The sequence below is a fragment of the Ricinus communis genome, chromosome 10 (assembly GCF_019578655.1).
Source record: "Ricinus communis isolate WT05 ecotype wild-type chromosome 10, ASM1957865v1, whole genome shotgun sequence".
Classification (NCBI taxonomy): domain Eukaryota; kingdom Viridiplantae; phylum Streptophyta; class Magnoliopsida; order Malpighiales; family Euphorbiaceae; genus Ricinus; species Ricinus communis.
The window spans coordinates 20297538-20315071 of NC_063265.1; the positions used below are offsets into that span (position 1 = coordinate 20297538).

Sequence of the window (17534 nt, forward strand, 5' to 3'; positions counted from 1 at the left end):
TCGATTCCGAGCAACAGCGTTATTGGTTTGCCAATTTAAGACTTCTTCACGAGAGAGGAGCTAAAGTACTGCAGTTGTAATCGTATCTTTACAATAAAAGGTCGTGCATGTATCTTTGATTGCTCATTTTCCTTTCTTTCCAAAGGTGGAAAATCTTCGGAATTCATCATGAAGCAAGGAACCGCGGCTACCTCTGGAACTTTAACTGGTTCAAAGGAGCAAGAACAAACGACCGGTGGAGGAGGACAGTCAAGAGTCCTTCTTCTTTCAAGATCCGGAAGCATCTTTGTAAATAGTCATCTTCAGTCATGGGTTTGTTCTTTTCCGGAGGGAGTCCGATCCAAGGACTAGCTTTCTTGGGTTAAGAAGGAGCATGGAAGGGATCAGGCTGGTCATCAACCTTATCATGCTGACGTGGACCAGTACAAGCATGTTTCCTTCTCCAAGTTTTGTTTCCTTTGGGTATGGTTTCAAGATCATCAAAATCTTCTTGACAAGCACATCCGGGATCACACATAGAAGGATCACAATCCCAGATAAAGTGTCCATTGATCTTAGAAACATAGACTTCCCACCCATCTGACCTGAAGCTATGAATGGGAATCTTTTTCTCGTAAGTCCTCCTTACTGGTTGGATCATGGAAATAGAATGAGGAGTTGAAGAGGATGTTGCTGTGGAGGACAAATAGGAGACTTTAACAGTCTTGTCAAGTTGTCTGATAAAAATAGGATCCTGTTTTTGTACAGGCTGAGAACTTTGGTGCAGCTTTTCATAGTTTGTAATCCACACAGAAGGGATTAAGTTTTCCAACTCTTCACGGGGCAGTTTTCTGGAAGTTTGAACTATTGTAGGAGTGAGACCACTATCAGCAAAGATGAAAACTGCATCACTGTTAGAGAGGCCAGGAGTCTGTAGGTTAATGGCATGGTCTTGTAACTGTAGACTAGGCCGATAATGAAGAGTACCGAGATAGTATCAGGAACTTGATCTGCGCCTGTGATTTGTACCTGTACTTTCAGGGCTTGACTGAGATGGGGATCTTCTAAAGACATTAAAATTAGGAAAAAATGTAAGTACTACGCTTCCTGCATTAAGAGTTGTGACAATAGAACCAATCACAGCATGTTCATAGTTTAGATAACGGTATCTAACAAAGAAAGTCCGGCATGATCGGAAGTCCTTGTCTTCCATGATAGGAAAGTACAAGTCTGATGGCACCAAAATGGAGATGGGTATATTTTTGTTGCTTCCATTGTTGAATGAAGTGGGATGAAATTTCTAAAGTCACATACTGTTCAGTGGTTACAGAAGAAAGAACACACTGAGAAAGAGAAGACGACTGTACATATTCTTTTATGTTGACAGATGGTCTGGAAATAATATGTCTCAGTTGTCTAGAGAAAGACTGGTTGCGTCGGAAGACAGCATAAGGGTTGAGAATTGGGACAAGAGAATTTTGGATCTGGGCAGTTTCTGGAATATGGGATATTTCTACTAGGTTTTCGATTTTATCTGTAATGTACTGTTTACATGAAGTAGGTAATGAGAGAGAAGAGGTTTGGACAATAGGATTTGAAGTTGTTTCCATGTTTGTAGATGAGTTTCTTCTTCTCTAAACCAGAGGCTCTGATACCAAGATAAAACCACACTCCCACGGTGGTTACAAGCGAGACCGCCTCGGTGGTGAGATAAAATCAAATAATCTAGAGACTATTGCAGTCTTCACAGGAAATATTAATTATTCGAATCCATAAATCAAACCCTGAACATAAACAGAAATCATGATGTCATCATATCATAATGAAATAAATAAATAAATAAAAATATCTTTGTTTCTTTTCTTTTCGAGACGAGTGGCTTGGTAGAACCCTAAACTCCAAATTCTAGTAGCCTTTCGGCTCTCTTAATCCAACAGGTCTGGCGCCCAGAGAGCAAGCTCGATCAGGGTCCTTACCTCCAGCCTGAACACTTGAATTCCAAATAAGCCGGCGCCCAGAGAGCATTGCTCGATCAGGGACCTTAACTCCGGCAATCAATTGAACTCATCCCAGAGAGCAATGCTCGATCAGGGTAGACAAATCCATAATAATCTTATATCCATGATCATTACCGGTGTGCACGCGGTCCTGATGCAACCCACCAGGTGGCATGTTCTACGAAAGCCACATTTCCTAAGACACAATCATCCATTTAATAATATCATTGTATAATGAAATCGTTCAACCATATCAAATTAATGATTAACAATTAAGAGTAAAACATCAGGCAACTCAGGTGGAAAACTGATAATATTTGGAATTATTATAACATTACTGTAATAATACTCATATTATCTTCAATAATTAATAATCCAGTAAAATTATTTACGTTGAGATATTAATAACCATGTTAAACATAAACTTCCAAAATGGCATATTAAGATCAGACTTAGCAATAGTGCAATGATTAAATGACTTTAACTCACGGATCTAGGCGTTCACGGTCGCTCCCTACGCCTCGGGTCGACAAGGAAGGCTGAATTATCTAATAACAAAAGACATACAATTAATAGACATTCGAAAATTTTTCCTAAACTTAGACCTTAAGGTCAATCACTAGAATTTAAATTGGACTCGAGGATTCTGAAAATTTGATGTGAACCTCCCTAAATTACGAATATTTACCCCCCGTAAAACGGGTCCAGGACTGCCAAAAACATATCGGACATGCTGGAATTTAATAACAGGAGTCGGGCCACAAGAACTGCACTAATATTTTCCCGACTCCAAAACACCACAACCGGGAAACAATTTAATTTGTTTTATTTTTAAACTACCCATCACAAGCAATTAATAGCCACACTAACTTTCTAATATTATAACAAAAATTTTCGGAGTCTAAATAAAATTATACCGAGTTAAAAATTAAAATATTTCGCCTCAGAAAACACTGGGTCCGCCAACTGGATGTCGAATTCAACCGGCGCCTAAAGCTCAAGTTTGGAGTCAAGTACAAGAGTTTTGGCCAGTGGCTCTAAGGCGGCGGATCGGGGCCGGAAAGTCGCTGCTCACGCGACACTTCCCAAGGCTGCCGACAAGGATTTTCCGACGGAGGAGGGTTGCTTCCGGGGTTTTCGGGAGTGAGGAACTCGTTCCCGATGTCAGATCGCCGAAAACAAGCCGGCAAGAGAGCGAACGGCGAAGGCAGCCCCCTTGATCTTGACAACGCCGACGGAAAGGAGGAAAGGAAAAGGGGCTTCTGCAGAGCTGAAAGGAGCGGGGAGGGCAGGCTAGCGTGAGGTGACGGGAAGGGAAACGGGAGGGAGAAGGAAGGAAAAAGGAGGAGGAGAGGGGAAGGAGAGGGAGGAAGGAAAAGAGAGAGAGGGAGGAGAAAAAGAGTGTTTTTTTTTTCTTTTTTAATATATATATATATATAATTATTATTATTACAACTAAGGGTGTTACATCGCTCGAGCTCCATTTTCACCCAATCTTTCAACCCATCCTTGAAGTCAAAGAGGAGCTGGTCGTCGGTTAGGTCTGGAATCTCTAGCATGAGAGTCGTGAACTCCTTGACATATTCGGTAATGCTCCCGGTTTGCCTTAGCCTTCGCAGTCTACTTCGTACCTCATCGTTGGTGTTGTAAGGCACAAATTGCTTGCAGAGCTCGGACTTGAACTGTTCCCACATGTTGATTATGGAAAGCCCCTTCTCCCTATCGGAATGTTTCCTTCTCCACCAAAGTTGGGTAGAGCCCCTTAGGAAGATGGCAGCGTTGCTAATCTTCGAGAAATTGTATGTGACGTTCATTGCCTCGTAGTACTGATCAAGCCCGAACAAGAAGTTTTCCACCATAGTGGTGTTGCGCATGCCATTGAATTGGCAAGCTTAGGGACTTTCAAACCGTGCGGGGCAGCGAAACTTGTAGTGGCAGCTGTGCTTGTCGAGGGTGGACTACCTCCACAAAGAGCATCCATGTTCCTACGAAGCTCTTTCAGCTCATTTCGCAGGGTCTTCTGCTGGTCGGCGAACTCCTCCCTAAGGGAGCGTAGTTCTCCCCGAAAGGTTCTGCCAAGTTCTTCGATCATGGCCTTGGCAGCCCTTGTGATCTCCATATTTTCATGGATGAGGTTGTCAACTTAGTCGCTAAGCTCGCCAATAGTCGAAGTCACGCTAGCAAAATCTTTCTCAAGGCTAGCAACTCGAGACTCGACAGGCTCGCGTGCTGAAGCCTTGGATTTGCCCTGTCTAGGCTGTGATCGTTGTTCATCACGCCCACGGGTCTGCTCAGTGCGTTGCTATTCTACCACATCAGCCACAATTCCTTCCTCGCTTGCCATCGCTCAAATCAATTCCACCAGCGGTACCTAGGATTAAAACCGTTGCTTTGATACCACCTGGCACGACACTTGGGCTGTGAGGTTAGCCAAGTCGCACGACACTTAGTTAACTTGCCTGTTGAAGTCGAACTAAGTAAGCCTAAATGAGAATCGGGGAGAGATTATAGGTGAGCAAAGTAGACAGCAGGGTTTCGAAACGTGGATAGGGTAGAGAAACGAGAGCACTTGAGCTTGAAAAATATGGAGAGCTTTATTAAGTTTACAACCTTTTTCTTATGTGTGTTCTTCTTATTGTTTTTCTTCTTTTTTTTTTACAAATGATGGGTGGAGGGGGGTATTTATAGGCTTCCTCTTGTCACGAACATGGTCGTGTCCCAGGCCGTGTTGAGAACACGGTTTGGTGTTCTTGGCCGTGTTACTCACTGTGGTCGTGCTCTCTAGAAGCTTCTTCCTCCTTCATGTTTTGATGCATCCAACACGGACGTGTCCCTGGTCGTGTTGAGAACACAGTCTGGTGTTTCTGGCCGTGTTACTCTCTGTGGCCGTGCTCTCTAGAAGCTTCCTCCTCTTTCACATCCAACACGGCCGTGTTTGTGGTCGTGTTGATAACACTGGCGGTGTTGAATCCAACACGGTCGTGTTCTTCCTCATGGGCATTTGTTGGGCAGATTTCAGCCTTCCTTGCCCAATGTGAGGCGGGCTGTGAGCCTTGCCTTGCCCAAGGACAAGGCGGACCGTGACACTAGGCTATAGAATTAGACCGTACCCCTTCAGAAAGCTATTAAGGGATATCTTCTAATTGTTATAATCTTGGTCACAGATGTATGCTACGGGATCTGTCATGCCCTTTATGGTAACCAGACTATTGACCCTACTTTCTCTCTTCCAATTCCATCATTCTACGTGTTCTGCCTCATGGCTCATGTTCTGTCTTGATAAAATGAGAATGTAATCTATATTGCTATGGCAGCATGGATATTATTGATAAAATAGGATAAAATGGATCACCCTAAGGTGAGCCATAGCCCGCCACTATACCGATCAGATCTCCAATCACAAATCAGGAACGACCCACATTACTGAATTACTGCAGCATACTTGGTCATAAAAATCCAAAGAGGTAACTTGCTCAGGGGAGAAGGTTATTTTAACTATTATAAATACTTGTATTCAGGTCTTATTCGAGACATTTAAGCTTCAGAGTGATTCTCCAGGCGCATCGGCTGGACCCTCCTAACTTGTGTTTTGTAAGTAACTCACATGCAGATCGTCTATCTAAGGATCAGAATTTTGCCAGTTGTATTATTTAGTGCGGTGAGCGTGAAACACTTTTCTTTTGTGATTTGATCTGCTAGTCATTCCCATGAATCTTTTCCTACTCATAGAACTCGAACAATTTGAGAGGCTACTACCAATAAAGTACTAAAGTATTTATTTCTAATAATTTTTTTGTTCTTATTTATTCAATAAAGGGCCACTATCTAAGTTGCCAAACAGTTAATGTCAAGATTTGTTTAAGATTCTTCATACATATTTTTTATATGATATTTGTTTCTAATTTTATGAGAAGATTCTATAGTCAAGATCTAATTATTTTCGATATGCTTCTAGCTATATATTCGCAATTCCAAAAGAATTTTCATAGGAAGATCTCCAAATCAAGACTCCAAGAAGACTTCAAAGAGACCTCCCAGAAGATGTCCAATGAAATTTCTTCAAGAGACCTTCCAAGAAGACCTCCAAAAAAAAGTCTCCAAGAGATCTTATTGCCAGAAGATCTCCAAAGAGAATTTTAAGAGATCTCTCAAGAAAATTTCTAAAGAAAATCTCCAAAAGATCTTTAAAGAGAAGATGATGCAACCAAGGATGCATCTAAGTTAACTAGCATGGATCCACTAGCCTATGGAGGATGAATGACACAAGTAAGGAGTAAGAAGTTCAAGCAAGCCTTAAATTCTTACTTGGAGCATGTTTTGAAGATGGCTAATGATGGTGCTTTTGATGATGATAACAATGCCTTAAAAATAGTGACAGTAATTGCTATTAATGAAGATTGAGGCAGAAGCTCATCTTCAATAAGGCATGACCATGCCTTACAACCTGTGAGCTACACAAAATCTGTACAAAAGATTATTGTCAATAAGGCGTGACCACGCCTTAGAATTTATGAGCTGCTGGAACCTGCAAAAAGAGCTTTAAATTTTTCAAGATAAATTCGTAGTGGACCCATTTTAAAATTATTTTCCTCTATTTTTGAAAGTATTGGATAAAGAGAACTTTTTCCATGAATTTAGGATTTTAATTTGTTTAGATTACTGTTTATCTTATCATTCCTTATAGGGATAAGATTAGCCGCATATTAGGAGTCTTTTAGGGTTTGATTTTTATTCCTTATCTCTTAATCCTTTTTAGGGTTAGAATCATTTTAAAACCTTATAAATAGAGCTATGTATTTCGGCCAAAAGGGCATTAAATTAATATATCATTTTGAATGAAGTTTATTTTCCTTGAGTTGTTAACTCTTGAATTTCTTGAGATTAAATTAACTTGTTTAGTTTAGTTTCACATCTACATGTTTGATCAATCAATTAACTTTTTATTAGTTTCTTGGGTTGTTTGAACATTCTTCATCTATTTATAACTAAAGGGCTTAGTAGTTCTATTGTTAAGTTTGTTAGTTCCATAGTCAATTGCAAACTTTCAAGTTATATTTTGGGCGACAATTCGAACTTATTGGTAATGGTGCTTCCTCTTGATAGGGAGAGCGTTTATCAATTTGATTTTCTCACCATTGTTTATCTTGGTATTTGAACGTATCCGGTTCGAGTTCGTATTAGAAGATCTCCAGAAACTCCAATTTTTTTTTAAGAGAACATCTCTAAAAAATCCTTGAAAGATCTTCTCCAGATCTTTAAAAATATCTCAAAAAGATCTTTCAAGAGAAGATGTCCTGAGAATCTCTAAAGATCTTCTAAGAGAAGGTCTCTAAAAATATCCAAGAGAACTTCCTAGAAAATCTCCAATGAAATAACTTCAAGTGATCTTCTAAAAAAAAAATCTCCATCAAAATAGATCTCCATAGATATCTTCAATAAAATCCTCAGAGAAGATCTCCATCAAAAGAAAAGAAATTTAAGAGACCTTTACAAGAGGATCTTTAAAGAATATTTCAAGAGATTTCCAAGAAAATCTCTAAAGAAAATTTCTAAGAGTTCTTTACAAGAAGATCTCTAAAGAAAATTTCCAAGAGATCTCTAAGTAAATCTTAAAAAAGATCTACATCAAGTATCATCTGAGTCTTTAATTCGAAACTTGTGGGGGACATATGGTGTGTGATGCATACTCGCCTAAAGAGATTGCACATATGAGCTATGAGATTTGCCAAAGTACTATGAGATATCCTGTAAAGCTAATGGATCATCTAGAAGAGCTATAAGATCGGATGAAGAGCCATGTGATCACTTCTAGATTTCTTTAAGATCGGACAAAGAACTATGAAATCACCTAAAAAGTTATAAGATCTCCCATATATCACAATTCATGATCTCCATCAGTTATCATGATTATGCACTATGTTCTCCATTTTTGGAAAAATAGGAGATTATATCTCCAACACATAAGGTACTTATCAATAATTCTTCCGTACATATATTTTTAATATATATTTCTTCCGTATAGATTCTCTAACATAGATCTTCTGTATAGATCTCCCCAGATCTCTCGCGTAGATCTTCATTATCAGTTATATCGTATAGACCTTTATAAATATTTCGAGTCTTTAACTTGAAACTTGTGGAGGGACATGTGATACAAATCAGCTAAAATAGATCACTCTAAGGCGAGCCATGACTCCCCACTATACCGATCAGATCTCCCATCACGGATCAGGAGCCACCTACATGACCGAACTACCGCAACATACTTGATCATAATCCATGTTCACTACTTCCTACATGAATATTGGAACCTATTTACTCTATTATCAATACACCAAAACTAGTTATTTTTAGGAAATAAATTTCCAATAATCATAATTATAAATACCCAAAGAGGTCACTTGTTCAAGAGAAAAGGGCATTTTAACTATCATAAACACTTATATTCAAGTCTCATTCAGAGACTAATTTAAGTTTCAGAGTGGTTCTCTAGGCAAGATCGCTTGAATCCTCATAACTTGTGTTTTGCAGGTAACTTATATCACCAAGATCAATTGTTATGGAATAATTCACCATTTGAGCTCTTTTTGTTGTTGGTACATCAGACAACTTAGTGCATAGAATATCCACTTCCTCCCTTTAATGTAATTTACCTGGAACCCCATATGTCTCGAGTCGTGGCACGTATACGAGTACAAGGATGGGGATAGGGTACGCCATTTACCTTAAAATGAAGTAGGTGGGGGTAGACTTAGTTGGTACATCACTTTAGATCTCAGTACACGAACTAATGTATTCGGGTCACTAATCTTTTCATGGGTAGATTTTTATTCATAAATTAATTCTAGAGTAATTGCTATATTAATTTTTTTAATAAACAAATTAGAAAAATAACCAACCACCTAAGTAAAAGTTTAAATGAATTAAAAACTTATTTATTCAATTTTAGTTTTATTATAATTCAACTACAAATAGTAGATTTTTGTCAAAAAAGAATTGGATCATTGAGTAATTATTCGAGCCCTACATCTGTATCATTGAATTATTAGAGCCCATAATTCTAATTCAAAATTAACTACTTGAATTAGTATTAAAGCCATAAATAAAGCCCTACATTTGACGTAGCCCAGTAGAGTACTTATGGCCTAAAGTAATAAACCAACCCCTCTCTCTTTTCTCTTAATCATCTTTGCCTCTTTCATCTTTAATTTTAATCTATCTTTTTTGTTATTCTACAATAATTTTCTTAATCTTCTTCCTTTTTTCTTTCTTTCTTATTATTTCACACATGCAAATTATGAATCTCTACTTTGGATGTACTAGTACTCATACCATGATGATTGCGGTACTATGGGAGGGTTGGTGAATTAGGTAACTATGATCTCAAAGCATCTGTCCTTTCCTGCTGATATGGAACTTCTGGAGTGACAATATGTTGGTAAAGCTTTGCAATGGGTGAAATCTATATGGGGAGTCAAGAGAATTGTACAAGCTATAGACCCTTCAAAGAGATTTGTGCAATTCACATCAGAACCACCAAATTTTTTTCGTAATTTCTAACAAAATATATATATGTCAAGTTGCATGATCAAGAAGAGATTCAGACCAAGAGCAATATATAGCTGCATTATCTAAAATACTAAAGTATAATTGCAATTAAAGTAATCTGAGCTAAACTTATATTAAATACCTTTTTTTTATATATTTAATAACTTTTAAGAATTTTTGTTATATTTGATAACTTTTAGAATCTTATATTTACTACTAATTATATGCATTAGAATAATAAAGACTAATACTATTCGAAGTTAAAATTCATTGAGAAATTCAAAGATGGATTATATAGTGATTATAGAATTTACTTTAAATAAAAATGTATTGCAACAATTTATAATAAAAAATATCCATATAAGAAAAGACGAGAGAAAATTAAATGTAATTAGTCTTAGAAAATATATCACCTTACTAAATTTGAGATTTATTTAAAAATTCTACGTATTTTGTTATAATTTAATTTAGTGATGATGAATTTTATAGACTTAATAAGTTAGAATTCTAATTGAACTTTCATTTCAATCAAATAAATAAATTTTAAATTGAAAATAAATTCTGCAAAATAACTCATTTCATTTAAATATAATGTTGTTTACACTTAAAATATTTTTTGGCCCATGCTACTAAATTTAACATATTTTCAAATCCTAACTCCATTTACATAATGTTTAATGCAATACTAACTTAAATAGTTGAGACAATGCAATATAATGATTATTTCATTGATTTAAATTTTTAAGGTGATGCTATAATTATTTCACTGGCTCAAGTAGTTGAAGTGGTGCAGTCTACATAATTACTGCAATGACTTAACTAGTTGAGACAATACAAAAAAGTAATTATTGCACTGACTTAGCTAGTTGAGGCAGTGCAATTGAGGCGATATAGTAATTATTTTCATGATTCAAATATCCAAGGTGATGCAGTGAAAAGCCATTATGCAGATATTATTGAGTTTACAATATTTATTGTACTGACTCAACTATTTGAGGCGGTGCAATAATTATTTTGCCGACTCAAATATCCAAGGTAATGCAGTGAAGAGCTATTATGCAAGAATGTTTTTGAGTCCATAATAATTATTGTATTGACTCAACTATTTGAGGCGGTGCAGTAATTATCTCACTGAATCGAGTAATTGATGCAGTGCAGTAATCTTTTTAAATATCTAAGGTGGTGCAATGACGAACTTTGACGCAAAGACTTTATTGAATCAAATTATAAAATTTAGAAAATAAGTAGTCAATTAGTTTGAGAAGTTGAAGTTAGTGGAAAGATGTTTCAGGAGAAAGTATAGAGAAGAATTATCATGTAGCAAGGAGTTTGAGAACTCCACTACACCACCTTTTAGATAACAATTTCACGTTCAAATTTTGAGAAAGTAGGAGATTTGATGGCACAATTTTCCTAAAAATAGCTTCACGTGCTTAATTGCCTTAACAAGTTACTTCGTTAAGGATGTGGATTGAAGTAGTTATTATAAACGTGATCACCAAGCTGAGGAAGTCTATAAATTAAGGAGCTCATTTTAGAATTAGAAACCAACAATTATTCAACAAAGATTAGATCAACAAATCAGCAATACTTAGCAATATTTTCTCTGTACTATTGTAGCTTTTTATTTATTCCAGTAATCTTTCAGTACCTTAATTCTCTTATCTTAGGTTTGTTTAAATATTCGTAAACACTATTTTCTCAATTCAATTTCAGCTTTCAATTTTATATATCTTATTTTCTAAGATCTTAATTGCAGTTCTTTATCTTAAAATAGTCATTTCACCTAGATTTAATAAAGTTTTTAGGAGTATAGTTAAGAATTCAGAAAACTTTAGGTCCCTTAAGTCTTTTTGTACAATCGTTTTGATAGAAGTTAGACCGACAACTATTAATTTATTTTTCATCAATTATATTAATTTTGAGGTAATTCGCAACTGGCACACTCAAAATACTAGCATACTTGAAGGCCAAATATTGTGCAAACAAATGTAAAGAACAATAATATATAGATAATTTGCACTTTTCTTCTAAATATGTTCTTAAATTTACTACTAATTACATGCATTAGAATAATAAAGACTAATATTATTCTTAGATAAAATTCATTGAAAAATTTAAAAATAGATTTATAATTTTTTTATGTTATATAATGATTATAGAATTTACTTTAAATAAAATTAATAATGTATTACAAAAATTTATAATAAAAAAATATCAATAGAGATAGAAGATATAAAAGAAAAAAGAGAAAATTAAATGTAATTAGTCTTAGAAAATATATTACCTTACATTATTTAAAAAATTTATTTATTTTATTATAATTTAACTTAGTGAGAACATATTTTAAATTCTAATTGAAATTTCATTCCATTCAAATAAATAAACTTTAAATTTGGAAATAAATTCTACAAAATAATTTATTTCAATCAAATATAATATAAAAAAGATAATTTGTATTTTTCTTTTAAACATCTTCTCTAATAATTGATAATTAATTTTTTAAAATTTTTTAATTGTCAAAAAAATATATTAGATATACAGTGAAAAAGAAATTTATTTTTTTTAAAATTTATTAATTAATAGACTATTAATTTATTAAATAGAAAAGGTGACTGTATTGCAAATAAGACCTTAAAAATCTCTTAAATCCTACCCGTTCATTTCCTAACCAAGTCACAGCGGCTTGATTAAAACCTCCACATCTTCATCATTTATATTAACTTTAGGGTTTCAGAAAGAGCTTTCCTGTCCACACTGCAGGTCATAGAGAAACAAAGTTGTAACTGTCGCCGGTAACAGCCTCCTCCGCGCCTGAAAAAGAATCATAACATGGTGAATTAGATCGTACTTTCAGTTTCTGACAAAAGAAAAACGTAAAAGTTTTCATATTGTGATTTGATTTGACTAATTATTTTTATAAAATTTTTGATTGTGGCAGACTTTCAAGCGTAGAAATGGCGGACGCAACAAGCACGGCCGTGGTCATGTGAAGTTCATTCGCTGCTCCAACTGCGGTAAATGCTGCCCCAAGGTAATTTCCGCTAATTTCTAAAGTTAAATTCTTATGAACAAGTATGATGTTAATGATTATTTGATTACTTTTTGATAGGATAAAGCAATTAAGAGGTTTCTTGTGAGAAACATTGTTGAACAAGCTGCTGTTAGAGACGTTCAAGATTCTTGTGTTTTTGATGGTAAACTTCTTTTAATGAAAATTGTATACATTAATTGTGGTAAAAAAAATAGTATTATTTATATTTGGATTTGATTGAATGATTTTTCAGGATATGTGCTTCCAAAGCTGTATGTGAAGATGCAATATTGTGTTTCATGTGCTATTCACTCGAGAGTTGTTCGAGTTCGTTCTAGGTCAGAGCGCAGGAACCGTCAGCCTCCACAGCGTTTTCTGAGGCGCAGGGTAATTATTTGATGCAATTAAATTTCTTTTATTTCTCATAGTGTCTAGAAATGCAAAATTTCAATTTAATTGATGTCCCTTTAGTCAAATTGTCATATTTGAACAACTTCCAATTGTTAAATTTTTTCTTTCTATTTTGAAGAAACAGAAGCATTTTAAAAGAATTGACATGCCACAAATATAACATGATTTTGCAATGTGATTTATTCCAAATAAAGCCTCTTGTGTGACTTTCCTTGTATTTTTATGCTTTGATGTTAATTTTGGTATTTCATTTTATTTACTTATGCTCTTAATGTTTTCTGTTGCATCTACCTAAGCTCTTTTAAATCTTAAATTTTACTTGGTTTTACCTGAAACTAAACTATATTCTTTTGTTGCCCTGTTATTTGTCAAAATGTAATAATAATTGCTTTTACAAGCTCAATACTTGTCCCTATAACTGCAAAGTTGAAAGGATATTTGTTGTTGCCCCTTGATTTTTCGTTTCATATTAGTTTTTGGTGTTAGCTGAATGGCATGGTTGTCTACTGCTAGATTTGATATTTGAAGGAAAACGTGATGCATTAATATAACATGGCTTGTATATGTTCTTCTAAGGTCTACTTCAGTTTATTTATCTTTTAGTTGAAGTTGAGATTATATTGATTAGGCTAACTGTTCTGTTGCTGGGTTTTATTATTCTTGGAGATATTTGGAATGAATTTGAATAGTTATTATTCTTGTTGTTGCTTGATTTGTGAATAACATGCATGCCTCATATTGGTTTGTGTTGTGTGTATATCATTTTTTTTGGGAAGTATATTCATTTTTTCTGATTAAAGACGACAAAAGTATATTAATTGGTTCTTATTTATGGCTTTTGTTATATTTTAGGATGACGCCCCCAAGCCTGGACAACCTGGTCAGCCTGGTCAAGGAACCCGTCCTGCAGGGGCTGCAGTTGCTACACGACCCTAAGCATTCAGTGCACTGTGTGATGATTTGTTTGAAGTTGCTAGCAAAATTTTGTGAGGATTATTTTGGTATTTCACTCTTTAGTTAGACCTTATAAGGATTATGTGTTTAAGATCTCGAAAGCTTTCGGCTATGAGAATGCATTTCGAAATCACTTGATTTTCTCTTGTCATGGTCATTCCAAATCTTTACAGGCTGTTTTGCTTAGAACTTGTATTCATATTATTGAACAAATATATTGGTATATTTTTTGAAGGTTGAGGTGGCTGAGAATGCCTCTGGTTAGTAATTGTGAAAGGCATGTAGCTAGGATAAAGATGCGATCTTCACGCTTAGACGCAGGCGTGATGGTTTCAAGAGCTAATGCATAGCTCTAGAAGTTATTCTTTAGGATTAATCATATTTTAGTTCTTGAACTTTTTTATCTTCTTACACTTGAATCCCTCGATTGAAAGTTTGTTATGCTAAACCCCCTTGACTTTCGATCTTGGGCCATCAAGTTCAATTCTGTTTAGTTGGCCGAATTGGTAAAAAATTAATAATGACCATCATCGAGTCTCTTCTTTCCAGCGATGTGAAATTTGAATTCTTTTCAAGATATCCAAACACGAAGCTAAAATATACTTTATTTAAAATCAGATCATTTTTTCCGAGTCAGGCTCCTCAAAATCATTTTTACAGGTGCAGTTGCAGAAAGTCTCATTTTGGCAATTGACCATGAAAATGTTCCCGCCCGAACCGAATAACCGTATCGAAAAGTACTAGAACCGAAAAAAACCAAAAATTTTTATAACCGAATTGAATCGATCTTAATTTTTTTACTATTACAGTATGGTACTGGTTCTTTAATAAAAACCGTTTCGTAACCGTACTAGAATCAATCCGTCTTGTACTGAATCGGATCAAACCGTAGAACCGAAATTTTTACATATATTTATAAATAATTATTTATATTATATAAATAATACAATATATTAAAAAAATAATACATATACTCTATAAAAAATTATTTTATATTTATCATTTATATAATTCAAGTAATTGCTATTGAAATACAAAAAATAATATATATTAAAAATAATTATAATATTATAATATACTTTATACTCTATAAAAAATATAAGTTATATATTAATATGTCACATAGTATATTGATGCTAGTAATCTAGTATACATACTATAATACTAGATTTTAAATTTATTTACTATCTAGAAATTCTTGACAAGTTAATTAAAAAATTACTTAATTTAATAAAAAGTTATATAAATTAGTAAGATTTATAAAAAGATGTTATTATATAAATATAATATTATTTACACTATATTTATTAATAAATTAATTTTTAATTATATAATATTTTTATTTTAAGAATAATAATATTAATTATACTAAAAGTGTTAATTTATATAAATATTAAAATTAAGAAATAAATATTATAAAAATAATTTTTATATTATTATACTAATAAAACTTAAAAAATTAAATATTTAGAAATAATTAATTTATTAACTTTTAAAATATTATAAATTAATATTAAAATATAAAAAATATATTAAATTATATTTATAAATTTAATTTTTTTTTGAAAAGGGTCAAACAAAACTTGAGAAAAAAATTGTCAAAACATCTTTTAACAATATAAAAGTTCTTTACTTCCTCATTTGTTGTCAAGATTGGCTTAAAAGTTCAAATAAACCTATCAAACTAAAAGAATCAATAAAGGATATTGAAAGCATAGAGTTAGGTAACATTTCTTTACTTCTTACATATATTTGTTTATTGTTGAGGCTGTTAAGTCTTATTGACGTAATTTTTTATTTTTATTGTAGAAATTATTCAAGATCTTGAGATTGGTGAGTCCCTTATGCCAAGATTAAATGTGGAGTGCTAATTTTGAGGGGAGGTAATAACTTCATTTGCTAATTTTGGACATTTATTTTAGTGCTACATTAAGTTTGTAAATTTATTTATTTTAATGATTGTCATCTGTAAAATATTTTTATACTAGCAGTAATATATATTTTAATGGTTTGTATTTGAATATTGAATGAATTATTGTATTTGCAAGTGACTGAATTACGAAACAAGTTGTTCAATAATGTGATTGCAATTTTAATTTAGATTTTCATGCTACTTTTTTTAGGTTGGTAATCATACTTTCTCTAAATGTATTTGATTAAAGATGAGATTAAAGTTGTATTTTTAAAATTTTTTAGAACCGAAAATAGCACCGAACCGAACTGTATTGAACCGTAAAATTAGTACAATACGGTATTGGATCCTTTTATGTTTGGTACGGTACTGATACCTTCAATTTTAAAATAACTGAGGTTTAGTATGGTACTGATGATTTATAAATAACCGAATTGGACCGATCCGTGCTCAGTCTTAGCTGTTACCGCCAGCTCACGCTCAAATCTCTAGTTCAATCTCCGAAGCCGGAACGTGTAATCATTTATGAGGAGATGGATGGGGTTTAGCCGTGATGTCAAGGGTGTACTTGCCATTCAACTAAGAATCTTTATTTTATACTAGTGGTTTACCACTGTTATTATTACTTCATTATAACATTTAATTTATAAATATAATTTAATAAATTTTTAATATTTATATTTATTTGTTATATTTTAAAAATAATAGTAAATTAGATATTTTTAATTTTTTCCTTAATTTTTAATCTAAATTTTTATTACTATACTAATATAAAAATTATTCTAAAAACATCTATTAATTAATTTTAATATTATATAAGTTAGAATTAGAAACTATTAAATAGTTAAAAATTAATTTATTAGTACATATAATTATTTAAAATATTATTTTTAGAATTACAATTATTAATCTAATTATTATTTAATTAAAAAATTAATTTATTATTAATATTTTATTTTTTAGGATTAAAATTAATGTTTAATTACAAATGTAACTTATCAATCAATAAATTAATAAATAAATTATAAAATTACACATAATCTTAAATTCTATATTTTAAAAATAAGTAATGTCAATCAAAATCCTACATGTCAAGAAGAAGACACATGTTAAGAAATTTTAGATATCAGAAATTAATATATAATAGTTATATACTCATATATTGTACAACCGTTATTATTATTATTTCGATTATAAAATTAAATTGATAGATACAATTTTTAATATTTGATATTAATGTATTATTTTTTAAATAATAGCAACCTAACTATATTTAAATATCTTTAATTTTTTAAAAAATTTAAAATTTTATTGTTGCAATAATATAAAATTATTTTAAAGATATTTATTAATTAGTTTTAATATTATATAAATCAATACTATCAATATAATTAATATTATTATATTTTAAGATTAAAAATTTATTATATAATTAAAAAATTAATTTATCATTGAATATAATAATTAATTTATTATTTTATAGAATTAAAATTACTGTCTAATTAGACAATTAATGTATTAATTAATATAATTTTAAAACACAATGAATGATTAGAAAATTATTTACTAATTAATATAATATTAAAATATAATTAATATTCTATTTTTTAAGATTAGAATCAGTATTTAATTAGGAATATAACTTAATAATCAATAAATTAATAAGAAAAATTACAAAACTATACATAAATTTGAACCG

At 32.4% G+C, this 17534-nt stretch overlaps 1 protein-coding gene across 1 annotated transcript; it reads left to right on the forward strand.

Annotated features, from left to right (window-relative positions):
- The first annotated feature begins 12164 nt into the window (after positions 1 to 12164).
- LOC8266397 (40S ribosomal protein S26-3) lies at positions 12165 to 14191 on the forward strand. Its single transcript, XM_002534073.4, has 5 exons — positions 12165 to 12359; positions 12466 to 12558; positions 12637 to 12721; positions 12812 to 12945; positions 13822 to 14191. The coding sequence occupies exons 1-5, from the start codon at positions 12357 to 12359 to the stop codon at positions 13903 to 13905; spliced, it is 399 nt and encodes a 132-aa protein (XP_002534119.2). The 5' UTR covers positions 12165 to 12356; the 3' UTR covers positions 13906 to 14191.
- The last annotated feature ends 3343 nt before the right edge of the window (positions 14192 to 17534 follow it).